The sequence below is a fragment of the Convolutriloba macropyga genome, chromosome 7 (genome assembly GCF_964194025.1).
Source record: "Convolutriloba macropyga chromosome 7, txConMacr16.3, whole genome shotgun sequence".
NCBI lineage: Eukaryota > Metazoa > Xenacoelomorpha > Acoela > Convolutidae > Convolutriloba > Convolutriloba macropyga.
The window spans coordinates 22,618,713-22,636,320 of NC_134474.1; the positions used below are offsets into that span (position 1 = coordinate 22,618,713).

Consider the following 17,608-nt stretch of genomic DNA (forward strand, 5'->3'; position numbering starts at 1 on the left):
CCGACGAATGAGAGGCGACAAGATTGAGACCATCAAGTTGACATCAGGAGGATACGACCACAAAATCTTAGGAGCACTTCTTCAGAGCGACACGAGCACTCGAACTAGGGGACATTCGAAAAAAATTTGTACACGAAAGAACAACTGAAAACAGGAACAACTTCTTTGCGGAAAGAAGAGTCAAAACGTCGAACGAACTTACTGAAGAATTGATTGAATGTGAAAATGTACATTCTTTCAAAGCCGCACTGGACATATCCTGGGAAAACGAAACGTTTAAATTTGACCTAGAAAATCATCTAACGTCCAGTAGATACATGTGTAGCAAAAGAAGTTGCTAGGAAAAGTTGTTTTATGTTTAAAGATTGTTTAAAGATTTTTAAATGTGGCTAATTTATAAATGCTGAATTCTTCTTTTTAGGGGTGAAATGAGAAATGATTAATGGAGGTTCATCTCAAAATGATTGACTGCGAGAGTTATCAATGCGTACCATTATCTGTGCCTTCCATAGGAAGTGCTCATCCGACCGCAGTGTTGAACTCTTCGAAACGTCCGCACTTGTTATTGTTTCGAAATGCTAGATCATGTGTTGAATACATATATAGCCAAAATGAACTCTTAATTTGGGGTAGAACCAATTCGTGTAGTAGTCTAGCTAACCCATCAGATTATAAAACCCTGACCATAGAAGATGGTGTGGATTTTGGACTGTGGTGCCAGTTTGAGTTGTCTTCTGCAGAGGACGAGAAGTCTTTAGACGCCTTCATTATCATCAAGAATTCACTATTGACCGCTATTTCGTTTGATGGTAAGTTACCAATGAGCCTGCTATGCTGCTTTGCCGAAGTATTTGAGAAGTCAATTTTTGACTAATAAATTAATTAACTTGATTAATTAAGCAATGTAAAAAAAATTACTGAAACGAGATCAAAATCCTGCTGTATAGCTAGTGAAGTATCACAAACGTCAATCCTGGGGTCGCTACTGTATGTTTTCTCTATCAACAATCTTCCAGTCATGCTGTTGAATTCAAAGTGATAACCGCTACATTAGAATCTGAGCAAAACATCAATAAAAATTGAGGGTCGGCGCTGCGATAATGGAATGAGGTTCAACAGCAAAAACTGACTTCCGTGATGGAAGATACTGTTGGATAAAGTTGAAATAAAAAGGAGCGTGTCTTAACTCGATTGTAATGGGACAGTACAATATTCAATTTAGTTTCAATAAGGAAAATTGCAATTGGGAAGAGACGAGCTGGTAGAAATGAACAGTTGGTTCCTAAAAGACGTCTCAGCACTCCAAGCACAGAGCAGCTTTTTGTTACGTAAAAAAAGGTCAATTAAAAGAAATACCCTCCCCTTAAAGGGTAGGAGGTTAATTCGGGGGCAGCAAGTCAACTCCTGTCCAAAATTAAAGCATCAGAAGCGAAAGGTAGAGAAAATGACAATCATCAGAATTATAATCAAAATAGATGTGATAAATACCAATCAAAATATAATGTGTTGTGATTTTGAACCACTATTAGAAAAAAAATTATAGAAGCATTTAGGACAAGCCTCCCTTCCTCTACGATGGTTCCTGTTGACGGTTCTTCTGCAGGGTGCCGGTGCATGTGGCGTGCGCCACGGAGGAAGAGTATGGAGCTACGCAAAAGCGTGAAACTTATTTTTGTCCTAATGTACGTGATATCATCCGAATATGAATCTTCTTTCTCATCGCTGATCCTAGAAGCCAATTTCTTTATTGCTTTTGATGCTGACGGCTCGATTCCTCTTGGCTTTCTCAACTTCTATTGTCCCTTGCTCGTATTTCAGCTTCTTGATGGACACGTGATATTTGTAGGAATCCGGTATGCTTCTTAGGCAACTAATTAAAAACTTTCACATCAAAGAATGTTCTGCTGAAACGTGATTGAAAGAAGCCATTAGCTTTGATATCTAGCCGAGAGTCGTCACCCGTGGTGGTACTTCTGTTTGCGAAGGTTTCACCTTGTAAAATCTAAGGACAGGGCTCATCGAAGACCTCATTGAGCAGGTTGTCAGAAGAGTGAAGGATGTCATTGTGTCTGATGTGAGTATTGCAACCTTTTGGACAATGAAGTGCATGCGCTTAAAAATTTCTCCACATTCGCATGTTGATTGCAATTTAACGGGATCCCATCCATATCTGGGCAATTCCTTCCCTAAAATCTCCCTTGGTTAAATCAAAATGACATCTTCTCAATTGAAGTGCGTTTAGCCAGAATGATGCTCCTTTTTCCATAGCCAATTCTAAAGAACGAGCATCTTTTTCATTGATGAGGTCTTTCAATGCCAAGGTTTTTGCTCGAGCCTGTTCCTGCTTTTCTAATTTTAAGAGCGATTTTTTGCCGATGAAATTCTGCATCTACAGCGTTGATTCTGTAACGGCTCATAAATCCGAATAGATCTTTCATATTCGTTTACCCTGCCTTCAGGCAGAAGAATGCTTAGGCCACCTTCTTTAACTGGAAGAAAGAAAATCTTCCGGTTTTTTGCGTAAGAGGGATAGTTCAACCTTGAAGGGAAAATATTTATATCGATTATTTTTTCCACTTCCCTCAGCAGACTGTCAGGGTTTGGAGTAGTCCTAGCAATAAATGTCACCTTATGTTGCTGTCCTTTTGTAAATGATTTGTGCTCAATCTGAGGTGACACGTTATCATTTTTTGGAGATTTTCTTAAGCATGTTAAGTAGTCCTAGGTAGTTCTTTCGTAAAACAGTTCTTTCGTAAAATTGTGGCAGTTTTTATCAGAGCCAATAAATGAACTTGAACATTATGACCTTCAATAACATCAGCATCTAATCCCGAATTTTTTTTGGCCTTCTGAATAAACTGCGGTTTTGTAATGAGATGACATTTAATTACAAACCAAATGATTACAAACCAAATTGTAACCAATTGCACAGCCATGTTAATTGTGTTTATCTAGCACGATTCGTATTGATTCAAGGCTACCGGCCACATTACCGTCATCTGCGTACCATTTATCAGTCAAATTTTGATATTCAAGCCTCTCGATGAGAAAGTGTAGCCACGCCGTTGATTGCCAAGGCTATTGGATCACCTTGTGTTGTTCCTTCTTGAGACTTGATTACACTTTAAGCAATGAAGAGGTCTGATGTGACGTTGAATACAAAGGAGTTCATGAAAAGAGGTTAATTGTATTCTTTTGGCTCTATTTTGAAGCAAGGTACAGATGAACGGATACATGAAGCTAGACAATAAAGCTAAGTTTTTGTTGCAATTCTGTTTCAAACGAGACAATGAACAAAATAGACTAGAAGAAAACCAGGAGCGGCAAACCCATAGATTCTCATCAAATCTTAGAGTCGTGCCCTATCCATTTGTCTCGTTTGAGTTCAGTAATATTTAAGATAGTAAACGGGTTTATATCAAACATGTAAAAATGGTTTACATATTGCCTTAACAGGGATAATATTCCATATCTTGGGTTGGCATATAATTTTTGAACCCTCTTGTTCCGAAACTATCATGTGTAAATACTTTTCTATAATGATAGACACGAGTTTCTTTCTTCTTTTTCATTTATCAATTTATTAAATATAAATTGATCAGAGAAGGTAAAAACTGAGGCAGTTTTTCTGGGTGAGCTTCCACAGGCATCGAGAAAATCTACCCAAATTTGATCAAAGCTATTATAAAGTATTACAATTGTGATTGTTTCATTTATAATTCAATCAACAATTTTTTGAATCCTGTACCAATTGAAAGCTTCTCCAATGCTAGTTTAAGATGATGAAATATGTGACCTTAGTCCTTAAGAATTGAAATATGACAAGAAAGCAAAGTTATGAAAATTGTTTTGTGTTCAGTCATCTGGTCTCCAAAATTGTTGTAAAAAACGAAATCATTGAACTGTCTTCATTGCATTTAAATTTTCTTTAAAATTGAATTTTACCAACCGGAAGAACGGAAATTTGAACGGTATCTCACCTGTGACAATTTAAAAATATCTAACCAAAAAATTTGAAAGGTGAATCCGATTTAAGTGAGGAACTGAAAATTAAAACGCTCAAATTACTTTCCATTGCACTGAATTTCAACCGTTCAGATAAGAAAGAAACTTTATATTTGAAAGAATAATTTTTTTTGTGTTTGGTCATTCTGATCCGCCAGACTTATATTTTCTTTTACAGTTAGTTTCTTTATTGTAATAGCTAGTATTTACTGTTAGAGATGAAGCTAATATTCGTCAAATTGAAATCTTCAAACAGCTTCAAATTTGTTTGTTGGGAAAACTAATAAGTTTTTATGATTGTATTCAAAGGGTTCTTTTTACAGGACATCAGTGATATTGATGAAATTTACGTCGAACTGATAATGGAACTGGAAATGCAGACGATTGTTTGGAAACATTATCAACGAATTATCGCACTCAGAACCATTTGTTCTCTAGCCTTAAGTAAAATAAATCATTTTGATAGAGTGAAGCCTCTTAGAAAAAGATTAGGTACCACAAAAACACAGCTGTCTTTTTTATAAAGAAATGAAGATATTAGAAAACCTTGTTTCGAACGTCATTAAGGATACTTTAGCTATTTGAACAATCAGTGTTTGAGTTAAATGAGTTGTTTGCCGTTAAAGTAGCGAATAACTTCAAGTTTATGGTATAATATGTCATCAAAATCCATGTGAGAAATTGCCCATCAGTTTTAGTATTAATTAGTTAAATTAACCTTATTATTAGGCGCAGTATCTTTGCATTTTGACAGGGGTGTTCAGTGTAATTGCGTCATCTTAAAAAAACTGCCCACCAAATTTGATGACTTTATGGCTGATCGAAAAAGTAGGCTCACCGTTTTTTGTCTTTCGTTACCCGTGGTAATTTTGATGTCGATAAAAGGATCAATCGACCATTTTGCAGCAATATGCTATGTATTGATTATTGAGCTATCGTTGAAGCGCAATTTTTAGATAGGATTTAACGACGATTATTCGAAACAGTTTGAAGGACAAAACTTATTTTAATTTATGTGTTGTGTTTTTTTAGGTGTCATTGATTATTCAAATGGTTAATGTGCACCTGTATAGATTCGAAGAAAATAGCTTATTAATTTAGTTAAATTTCTACAAACGTTGTTGCGGCGATCAGGCTCGACCTTTAACTTGTCAAATGAAAAGTTCCTTAGTGTTTTTTTACAGGACGTCAGTGATATTGATAATGAAATTTACGTTGAACTGCCAATGGATCGGGAAATGCAGATGATTGTTTGGAAACATTATAAACGAGTTATCGGACTCAGAATCATTTGTTCTCTAGCCTTAAGTCAAATAAAACAACTTGATAGAGTGAAGCCTCTTATAAAAGATTAGGTGCCACAAATAACACAGCTGTCTTTTTTGATGAAGAAAATAAGAAATTGGAGATGATTGTTTGGAAACATTATCAACGAATTATCGCACCAAGAACCATTTGTTCTCTAGCCTTAATTCAAATAAAAACATTTTGATAGAGTGAAGCCTCTTATAAAAGATTAGGTGCCACAAATAACACAGCTGCCTTTTTTGATAAAGAAATTAGGAAATTGGAGATGATTGTTTGGAAACATTATCAACTAGTTATCGCAACCAGGACCATTTATTCTCTAGCCTTAATTCAAATAAAAACATTTGGATAGAGTGAAGCCTTTTAGAAAAAGATTAGGTGCCACAAATAAAACAGCTGTCTCTTTTGATAAAGAAATAAAGAATTTAGAAAACCTGGGCTCGAATCTGTTATGAAGGCTATCGTGAGATATTTGAACGATCAGTGTTTGAATTAAATGGGTTAAGAATGATTCGGCAATACACTATACATTGAATTGTTTGCCGTCAAAGTAGCGAATACCTTCAAGTTTAAAGTACTGTTGAAACTCAAGCTTCAATATTTCGAAAGTTTCTTAATTTGACTTTTGCGTGATTTGATCTCTAACTTTAGCCCATATGTTTCCATGCTAATTTACCGCTGAAACCAAAATTTGTGAATTTACTATTGACAAATCGATCTCATATGCAAGTTGGTCAACATTGGTGACCCCGAAACAACGAACTGCAACTAAAAAACTTCTGAGATAAAATTAAAATTGTAAAGACATTAAAAAAAATTGACGTAAAGACAGGGAGTACCTTTGAATTCTTCTCAATACCGAATTTCTGTATTCACATAACTCAATGTTTTCTTTATTTTAGAACAATTTAAAACTGCAACTTCAACGAATACGAAAAAAAGAGAGGAAAAATTCAAAACTCACAAAAAAGAAGAACAGAAAAAATGCAGAAATAGCATAATCAATTACAAATTCCAAAAGAGAAGGAAAATAGTTTCGGAATATGACAAGTGAAGCATTGTTTGCCAGCAACTAATTTTTTATAGTTCTATCTTTCTAACAAAGAACTAAGTAACAAAAGTAAAAGGGTCTCAATCCGAAGTAACCTATATCTATGTAAGCCTATTTTACCTATATATTTATATACCTAATATAATATTTATAAACAAAAAGACTTTGTCCACGCGTCTTTGTTATCATTGAAAAAGTTTTATTGTGCAAATAGGCCTAAACAGCATCACAACTTATTACAAAAAAAACCACTTTCTTTTTTTAGAAAGCAGTTTAATAGCTGTAGATGCGTGTACATCGTTCTTTGCTTTGAAGTAGACAGTGTTCAATCACATACACACATAAAGAAAATAACAACACAATAAAATTTGTTTTTTATCGTAGATAGATATCGAAGTTTTGGAATTTTCAATCTCTTCAAAATGTAAAGCAAGAAAGAACACGGCAATTACAGTCAAACAATTTCTACTTCAGAGGGCACGTTAAACAGTAGACAAAGCTTCGGATTTAGGTTGTTCGTTGCAGAGAAGTTTAAACGTCAAGTAGTAACCCCACGTATCAAAAGTCGGTAAAAATAATTCTTTTGACAATAATTTTCCTTAAAAAAATTGACGTTCTCTGACCATCTGCATAGTCCAACAGACCCAACCAAGTTTAGGATAAAAGAAACTCAGACCATACCTTCACTAATATCAGAACAATATAAAAGCATACTCGGGTCTGAGATAAATTTTGCTCTTTTAACATATCACCATAACAAAGGAATTTTCTTTCAAAAAGTAAAAATAATCGTTTATCAGCAAATAGGCTGACAATTAAAAGAACTCACAACCATTACGCTGCATACAGATTGGAGAATACTAAACAAAAAACAGACAACGGAAGTAGAAAGAGCAGCTTCTTTACCAACCTCAAGTAACATTGAATACTCTTGCGCGCAACAATACAGGGGCTCTCATTGATAGTGCTATTTAAATTTGCATAGAAACAAACTGTTCAAAACTGCAAACTAATTAAGCGCTAAGCAAGAATAACCCGAACAATTCCAAACAGCAATTAGACCGAAACAAATAGCACCAAAAACAAATAAAAGGAAAGAGACGTTGATCCAACAAATCATGAGACGTGAAGTTGAGTGGGGCTCAGCAGTTAACTTTCTTGAGGAACAGTATCAGACCGATGACGTTGACGTTCTTCAACTCACGTATGACACACTGCTGGAACATAAGGCATGCTTGAACAAGCTATTGGATAATATCTCTGAGTTTACCCTTACAACTAACGAGAACATCACACTTGCCGAACGCTCAGGTGAACGCACAACATTGCTGAAATGGAAGAAAATTATAAATGGTTTGTCTAAATCAAAGATGAACACAGTCGGTGCTTCAGGAGACAATCCTATTACAAAAACAACACTGTATGCGCCTTCATCGAAATTATATCAAACAGATACACCAGGCACAAAGAAAATGCAGCCCAAAATCACACGGAGGTACAACTTACGCAACAGACATAATTCATCTAACAACTCGAGAGAATCATCATCAGATAGAAGTCTGCGCAACGCAATCTCTATATCACAGCCACAAGACTCATGCCCGACACTGACCGAAAGAAACAATACCAGTTGTTGTCTCAAATGAAATCGGACTCAGCATTGATAGATATCAATCACTGAATTTTCGAAATGACACCGACAATTCTTCACCTGACAGTCATCGAAAAAACGGCAGAGATACAGTTGTGTCGAATAAATCCTGCAAACGTATCATTGGAGAAACTGTAGAAAACACAGCAAATAACAGCATAGGAATTAGTAATCAACGAATAGATTGGGACCGGAACAGTTTTCAACAGGGGTCTTTTCGAACATTTGTTGAACAGACCTCCAATAGTGAACCTAAAGATTCAAACGAAGGAAACTAACGACAACCTGAACTTTCCAAGGGAACCCAGAGCAATCAACATAACGAGTGCATTGGAACAAATTGGCATTATCAATTTGCCGAACCATTTCAGTTTGTGAAATCCAACAAAAACAATCAGGACCCCCAAACAACATCAATAGTAAATCACTCAGCAATATTTAAAAGCCATCAGCTTCCAGATAAACAACTCAGAAGTTCAAAACTGCTCATAGCTTAAAAAGGTATTAGCAATTGTCCCTCAGAGGACAGCTGTGACGACAGTGACAGCGATGAAGAGACAAACCAACGAAACGATTCGCGTGCAAAAGTTTCCTCAAAGAACCAAGCATCCAAACTACAAATTATTGGGGGAAGCACAACTCACCAACAATCAACGCAACAGGAAAGTTGCCTAACAAATTCACGAACTCTTGCTTCGAATAAACAAAAACAAACAAGGGATAGAAACATTTTCTCACCCGAGAATCGGAATCAACCTCGTTGCAATGAGAATACCATGTTAACACAGACAACCTACAGCCGTCCAACAGTATCAGCTGACACATCTGACACGGAAATACAGACACATCTGACACGGAAAGGTCTTGCCGCAACCAGTCTCATGCAATACACGAAATCAGAGAGAACAGTATGGAGAGATGCGAAGACAGCTCCAATGTCAGACAACCCACAGTTCACTTCGAATCTGCTACACAACTACATGAAAATCACACAACCAATTCAACCAACGAACATTTTCGCAATCTGCAATTTACACCAAATCAGAAAAACCCGCACATAAACATCAACTTGCCAAAGACACAACTGAAGACATACAACGGAGACCCCCTCAAATGGCACGAGTGGTATTGTTATTTCAAATCAACAATACATGATAACGTGTCTCTTTCGGACGCACAGAAAATCACCTATCTCCAAAACGCTCTCACAGATCGCGCAAAGGAAAGCGTTTTTGGATACTCATATAATGGAGAATTTTACCACGATGCAATAATTGAACTCAAGAGAAGATTTGGAAGACCACAAACTGTTATTGCAGCATATCTTGACAAACTGGAACGCTGGCCCAAGCCTTCGACAGACAACCCAGACAGCATCATTTCATTTGCAGCGTTTCTCAGACAATTAGTACAAACTTTTCTTCTTCACGAGTTTACGCCGGACCTGCAATCATCCGCCGTTCTCAGAGTAGCCAAAGAAAAACTATCTCCTGCAATGATAATAAAGTGGAACGAAAATGTCATCCGCAAAGAACTTGTTAACCCAAATTTGATTCATTCAAAGATTGGATAGACAAGTATGCCGAAGCGTGCGAAGATATGCCACGCACTCACAACAGAAATTCATTCTATGAGAGAACACACCAACGTGGAAAATCTGAACAAAGGATCAACGCCAGAAAGAATTGCCCGCTTTGTTTACAAAGCCACAATTTAAGAAGATGTCAAAAATTTTTGAGTGAAAACGTGTACGACAGACAGTGCGACAACTGCACTTATGCCCAAATTGTCTTACTGAACATCCAAAAGGACAATGCAACAGCAAATACAGATGCCAGGTAGACAATTGTAACGGTTTTCATCACTCAACAATACACCGTAACAATTTCAACACAACACAGCCTAGTAATCAAGGACAAAACCAATCAACACCTGAATATCGACACAATGGAGATAACTTGAACAGAAACAAGTTCAATTTCACAAACAACAGTTCTTCGTGGAACAAAAATTTGAGCAGCAGTAACCCCAACTGCAATCACCAAACTAGACAAAATGGTTACAGTGGTTACAACCGGCAACGCAGCAGAAGCCGATACAACAGCAGCAACAACAACTACAACAACAACAGCAGCATCAACAGCAACAGCAACAATAGCACAAATGGTAACTACAACAATAGTAACAGCTACAACAGACATAACCGGAACTTCTATTACGGGCAATCGCATCAAGTGCCCAATACGCCCAATGTTCAACAACAGCAGCCAACATCAGGAAACTTTAATCAACAATATCAGCACTCAACAGACCAAAATTCGCAAAGCTTCTTAGGCAGCAATAACCGACACCAGAACTACACTTGCAGTAATAACCGACCGAGCAGTTGGATCCGACCACATGTTCAGCTCCAAGCAATACCGGTAACAGTATTTTCGGAGACGGTCTCCATTGAAACTTACGCTCTCCTTGACAGTGAAAGTGACAATACGCAAATTACCAAGACAATAGCAGATGCTTTAGGAATTCGTGACAGGAAATGTGTTACAATACCCGTAGCATCACTAACCAAGAACACACGATTGAAACAACAGAAATTTGTCTTGGGATTGGAGCCATCGACAGCAGTAGACCTATCATTAACTTACCAGTCTTTGCAACTTCTACCACAGACTTTCAAATGCCGACGGTGCCAATTCAGATGCTCAACAGCGTTTGTAAGGACTTCGGTCATTTAAGCGATATCAATTTTCCTCAAATCAGAGACGTAAAGACAGGGAGTACCTTTGAATTCTTCTCAATACCGAATTTCTGTATTCACATAACTCAATGTTTTTATTTTAAACTTCAACGAATACGAAAAAAAGAGAGGAAAAATTCAAAACTCACAAAAAAGAAGAACAGAAAAAATGCAGAAATAGCATAATCAATTACAAATTCCAAAAGAGAAGGAAAATAGTTTCGGAATATGACAAGTGAAGCATTGTTTGCCAGCAACTAATTTTTTATAGTTCTATCTTTCTAACAAAGAACTAAGTAACAAAAGTAAAAGGGTCTCAATCCGAAGTAACCTATATCTATGTAAGCCTATTTTACCTATATATTTATATACCTAATATAATATTTATAAACAAAAAGACTTTGTCCACGCGTCTTTGTTATCATTGAAAAAGTTTTATTGTGCAAATAGGCCTAAACAGCATCACAACTTATTACAAAAAAAACCACTTTCTTTTTTTAGAAAGCAGTTTAATAGCTGTAGATGCGTGTACATCGTTCTTTGCTTTGAAGTAGACAGTGTTCAATCACATACACACATAAAGAAAATAACAACACAATAAAATTTGTTTTTTATCGTAGATAGATATCGAAGTTTTGGAATTTTCAATCTCTTCAAAATGTAAAGCAAGAAAGAACACGGCAATTACAGTCAAACAATTTCTACTTCAGAGGGCACGTTAAACAGTAGACAAAGCTTCGGATTTAGGTTGTTCGTTGCAGAGAAGTTTAAACGTCAAGTAGTAACCCCACGTATCAAAAGTCGGTAAAAATAATTCTTTTGACAATAATTTTCCTTAAAAAAATTGACGTTCTCTGACCATCTGCATAGTCCAACAGACCCAACCAAGTTTAGGATAAAAGAAACTCAGACCATACCTTCACTAATATCAGAACAATATAAAAGCATACTCGGGTCTGAGATAAATTTTGCTCTTTTAACATATCACCATAACAAAGGAATTTTCTTTCAAAAAGTAAAAATAATCGTTTATCAGCAAATAGGCTGACAATTAAAAGAACTCACAACCATTACGCTGCATACAGATTGGAGAATACTAAACAAAAAACAGACAACGGAAGTAGAAAGAGCAGCTTCTTTACCAACCTCAAGTAACATTGAATACTCTTGCGCGCAACAATACAGGGGCTCTCATTGATAGTGCTGTTTAAATTTGCATAGAAACAAACTGTTCAAAACTGCAAACTAATTAAGCGCTAAGCAAGAATAACCCGAACAATTCCAAACAGCAATTAGACCGAAACAAATAGCAACAAAAACAAATAAAAGGAAAGAGACGTTGATCCAACAAATCATGAGACGTGAAGTTGAGTGGGGCTCAGCAGTTAACTTTCTTGAGGAACAGTATCAGACCGATGACGTTGACGTTCTTCAACTCACGTATGACACACTGCTGGAACATAAGGCATGCTTGAACAAGCTATTGGATAATATCTCTGAGTTTACCCTTACAACTAACGAGAACATCACACTTGCCGAACGCTCAGGTGAACGCACAACATTGCTGAAATGGAAGAAAATTATAAATGGTTTGTCTAAATCAAAGATGAACACAGTCGGTGCTTCAGGAGACAATCCTATTACAAAAACAACACTGTATGCGCCTTCATCGAAATTATATCAAACAGATACACCAGGCACAAAGAAAATGCAGCCCAAAATCACACGGAGGTACAACTTACGCAACAGACATAATTCATCTAACAACTCGAGAGAATCATCATCAGATAGAAGTCTGCGCAACGCAATCTCTATATCACAGCCACAAGACTCATGCCCGACACTGACCGAAAGAAACAATACCAGTTGTTGTCTCAAATGAAATCGGACTCAGCATTGATAGATATCAATCACTGAATTTTCGAAATGACACCGACAATTCTTCACCTGACAGTCATCGAAAAAACGGCAGAGATACAGTTGTGTCGAATAAATCCTGCAAACGTATCATTGGAGAAACTGTAGAAAACACAGCAAACAACAGCATAGGAATTAGTAATCAACGAATAGATTGGGACCGGAACAGTTTTCAACAGGGGTCTTTTCGAACATTTGTTGAACAGACCTCCAATAGTGAACCTAAAGATTCAAACGAAGGAAACTAACGACAACCTGAACTTTCCAAGGGAACCCAGAGCAATCAACATAACGAGTGCATTGGAACAAATTGGCATTATCAATTTGCCGAACCATTTCAGTTTGTGAAATCCAACAAAAACAATCAGGACCCCCAAACAACATCAATAGTAAATCACTCAGCAATATTTAAAAGCCGTCAGCTTCCAGATAAACAACTCAGAAGTTGAAAACTGCTCATAGCACAAAAAGGTATTAGCAATTGTCCCTCAGAGGACAGCTGTGACGACAGTGACAGTGACAGCGATGAAGAGACAAACCAACGAAACGATTCGCGTGCAAAAGTTTCCTCAAAGAACCAAGCATCCAAACTACAAATTATTGGGGGAAGCACAACTCACCAACAATCAACACAACAGGAAAGTTGCCTAACAAATTCACGAACTCTTGCTTCGAATAAACAAAAACAAACAAGGGATAGAAACATTTTCTCACCCGAGAATCGGAATCAACCTCGTTGCAATGAGAATACCATGTTAACACAGACAACCTACAGCCGTCCAACAGTATCAGCTGACACATCTGACACGGAAATACAGACACATCTGACACGGAAAGGTCTTGCCGCAACCAGTCTCATGCAATACACGAAATCAGAGAGAACAGTATGGAGAGATGCGAAGACAGCTCCAATGTCAGACAACCCACAGTTCACTTCGAATCTGCTACACAACTACATGAAAATCACACAACCAATTCAACCAACGAACATTTTCGCAATCTGCAATTTACACCAAATCAGAAAAACCCGCACATAAACATCAACTTGCCAAAGACACAACTGAAGACATACAACGGAGACCCCCTCAAATGGCACGAGTGGTATTGTTATTTCAAATCAACAATACATGATAACGTGTCTCTTTCGGACGCACAGAAAATCACCTATCTCCAAAACGCTCTCACAGATCGCGCAAAGGAAAGCGTTTTTGGATACTCATATAATGGAGAATTTTACCACGATGCAATAATTGAACTCAAGAGAAGATTTGGAAGACCACAAACTGTTATTGCAGCATATCTTGACAAACTGGAACGCTGGCCCAAGCCTTCGACAGACAACCCAGACAGCATCATTTCATTTGCAGCGTTAGCATCATTTCATTTGCAGCGTTTCTCAGACAATTAGTACAAACTTTTCTTCTTCACGAGTTTACGCCGGACCTGCAATCATCCGCCGTTCTCAGAGTAGCCAAAGAAAAACTATCTCCTGCAATGATAATAAAGTGGAACGAAAATGTCATCCGCAAAGAACTTGTTAACCCAAATTTGATTCATTCAAAGATTGGATAGACAAGTATGCCGAAGCGTGCGAAGATATGCCACGCACTCACAACAGAAATTCATTCTATGAGAGAACACACCAACGTGGAAAATCTGAACAAAGGATCAACGCCAGAAAGAATTGCCCGCTTTGTTCACAAAGCCACAATTTAAGAAGATGTCAAAAATTTTTGAGTGAAAACGTGTACGACAGACAGCAGACAGTGCGACAACTGCACTTATGCCCAAATTGTCTTACTGAACATCCAAAAGGACAATGCAACAGCAAATACAGATGCCAGGTAGACAATTGTAACGGTTTTCATCACTCAACAATACACCGTAACAATTTCAACACAACACAGCCTAGTAATCAAGGACAAAACCAATCAACACCTGAATATCGACACAATGGAGATAACTTGAACAGAAACAAGTTCAATTTCACAAACAACAGTTCTTCGTGGAACAAAAATTTGAGCAGCAGTAACCCCAACTGCAATCACCAAACTAGACAAAATGGTTACAGTGGTTACAACCGGCAACGCAGCAGAAGCCGATACAACAGCAGCAACAACAACAACTACAACAACAACAGCAGCATCAACAGCAACAGCAACAATAGCACAAATGGTAACTACAACAATAGTAACAGCTACAACAGACATAACCGGAACTTCTATTACGGGCAATCGCATCAAGTGCCCAATACGCCCAATGTTCAACAACAGCAGCCAACATCAGGAAACTTTAATCAACAATATCAGCACTCAACAGACCAAAATTCGCAAAGCTTCTTAGGCAGCAATAACCGACACCAGAACTACACTTGCAGTAATAACCGACCGAGCAGTTGGATCCGACCACATGTTCAGCTCCAAGCAATACCGGTAACAGTATTTTCGGAGACGGTCTCCATTGAAACTTACGCTCTCCTTGACAGTGAAAGTGACAATACGCAAATTACCAAGACAATAGCAGATGCTTTAGGAATTCGTGACAGGAAATGTGTTACAATACCCGTAGCATCACTAACCAAGAACACACGATTGAAACAACAGAAATTTGTCTTGGGATTGGAGCCATCGACAGCAGTAGACCTATCATTAACTTACCAGTCTTTGCAACTTCTACCACAGACTTTCAAATGCCGACGGTGCCAATTCAGATGCTCAACAGCGTTTGTAAGGACTTCGGTCATTTAAGCGATATCAATTTTCCTCAAATCAGAGACAACAAAATAGGTATTCTGATAGGAGGCGATGCTTTTACAGCAACAGTTCCACTCAAGTACACAATCGGACCACCGACAACACCGTACGGAGTTCTCACACAATTAGGATGGACAATAAAAGGACCAGTCCCAAACAAGTATAGACAAATTACAGAGAAGAACCAATGCAATCGTAATATAACCTTGTTCAATGGGGTTAAGTCAGAAGAGACAATTTTGGACGAAGACATGCTACAAGAAGACAAGAAAGCCCTACAAATTTTCGAGGATACAGTAAAACATAACGGAGAGAGGTATGAGATTGGACTACCCTGGAAACAAAACATACAATTACCTAACAATTACTTTCTAGCAAAAGCCCAATTACGATCATTGGAAAAGCGCCTCAATGAAGACAAACAGTTAGCCGACACCTACAGCAGCTTAATTCAGAACGACATTGTAAAAGGTCACGTTGAGGAGACGGACCGCGAACCTTCCCCAACTTGCAGCCAATTACGGTATCTTCCTCATCATCCAGTACAGCACAAACAGAAGAAAAAGATTCGTCGTGTAACAAACGCAGCATCTATTTATAAAGGACATTCACTGAATAAAGCGCTTCTAACTGGACCAGATCTTCTCTGCAGTTTAGTTGGACTCCTACTACGCTTTCGACAGTTTGCCATAGCGGTTACCGGAGATATAGAAGCCATGTTTATGCAGATAGCAGTAAGGAAAGAATATCAAGACGCATTAAGGTTTCTATGGTACAAAGACAACACCGAAACAATGTACAAATACAAGCGACTCATATTTGGTGCAACCTGTTCGCCCTCTTGTGCTATCTATGTACTTCGAAAATGTGCTATCGATAATCACCACTTATCACCTGAAGCCAGTCAATCAATAACGAATAATTTTTACATGGACGACTTTTTACAGAGTTTCGAGACAACAGTCGAAGCAATTGAACAGACAACATGCATCAAAGAAACACTTAAAAAGGAGGATTCAGCTTAACGAAATTCTTCAGACACGATTCGAGTTTTCCTTTAATTGACGACATTGAAGGAGATACAGCATTAACGCAACGAGTTCTGGGACAGACGTGGGATGTCAAAAACGACACCTTCACATTTAGGAAACCCAATTTAGACATCAAAATTGAACGTTTACAACAAAGAGAACTCTTGTCAATAGCAGCTTCGCTTTTCGACCCCCTGGGGATGATAACGCCATTTGCGATACGAATTCGAAGCATTCTTCAAGCAGTCATAAAACAAGGCGAGAAATGGGACGAACAAGTACCAGTCGAATTTCATATTGATCTGAAGAAATGGATTAACGAATTCAACAGCATGCCAGATATTACAACAAAAAGATGCCTTGTAACAGGACCAACGACCAGTCAACAACTTCATGTCTTCACAGATGCATCAAATATAGCAACTTCAGCGGTTATTTATATGAGATCTACAACTACTGAAGGGAATGTCATTGTGAACTATGTCATTAGCAAATCCCGAGTAGCCCCCATAAAGCACACAAGTATACCTCAACTTGAATTAGAGGCAGCCACAATGGGAGCCGAACTAGCTAGTTTTGTAGTCACAGAAATGACCTTAAATTTTTCCTCAGTTCACTTCTGGACGGATAGTACTGCAACATTAGGATCGATAAACTCAGACAAACGGCGAGTTTTCGTAGCTAACCGTGTCAACAAAATTTTGGAACATTCTAAAGCAGAGGAATGAAAACATATACCCGGAAAGCTCAACCCTGCCGACCATGGTACCAGAGGTTTGAAACCATCAGAGCTTGATGAGAAGTGTTTACATGGACCAAAATTTCTTTTTCAAGACCCCGAAAACTGGAACTTTGATCAAACAAAATTTTTAACAACAACTTTAGTATTACCTAAATGTATGGACCCTGTCATAGAATCATCAAAATTTTCAATTTGAAAACGATTGCTCAGAAAGACAACAACCGTGTACAAAGCAACAAACATTTTGCGGAAAAGAGATACACTAAACAGTCAGAATGAAGCCCAAAATTACCTGATAAAGATTTCACAACAAAACAATTTTAGAAAAGCGATTATTAGAATGCAAACTGGACAACAACTGGAATGAAGGGATGCAGTTCTTCAATTCAATCCATTTTTGGATGGAAATG

The 17,608-nt window shown here is 37.7% G+C and overlaps 1 protein-coding gene across 1 annotated transcript in view; it reads left to right on the forward strand.

Annotated features, from left to right (window-relative positions):
- Positions 1-268: 268 nt before the first annotated feature.
- The window catches only part of LOC142342708 (anaphase-promoting complex subunit 1-like), an 82,246-nt gene continuing 64,906 nt past the window's right edge, over positions 269-17,608 (forward strand). Inside the window, exon 1 of the mRNA XM_075394221.1 lies at positions 269-809. Within this exon, the coding sequence (XP_075250336.1) occupies positions 443-809 (367 nt within the window). The 5' untranslated portion in view covers positions 269-442. The remainder of the gene's footprint in view (positions 810-17,608) is intronic.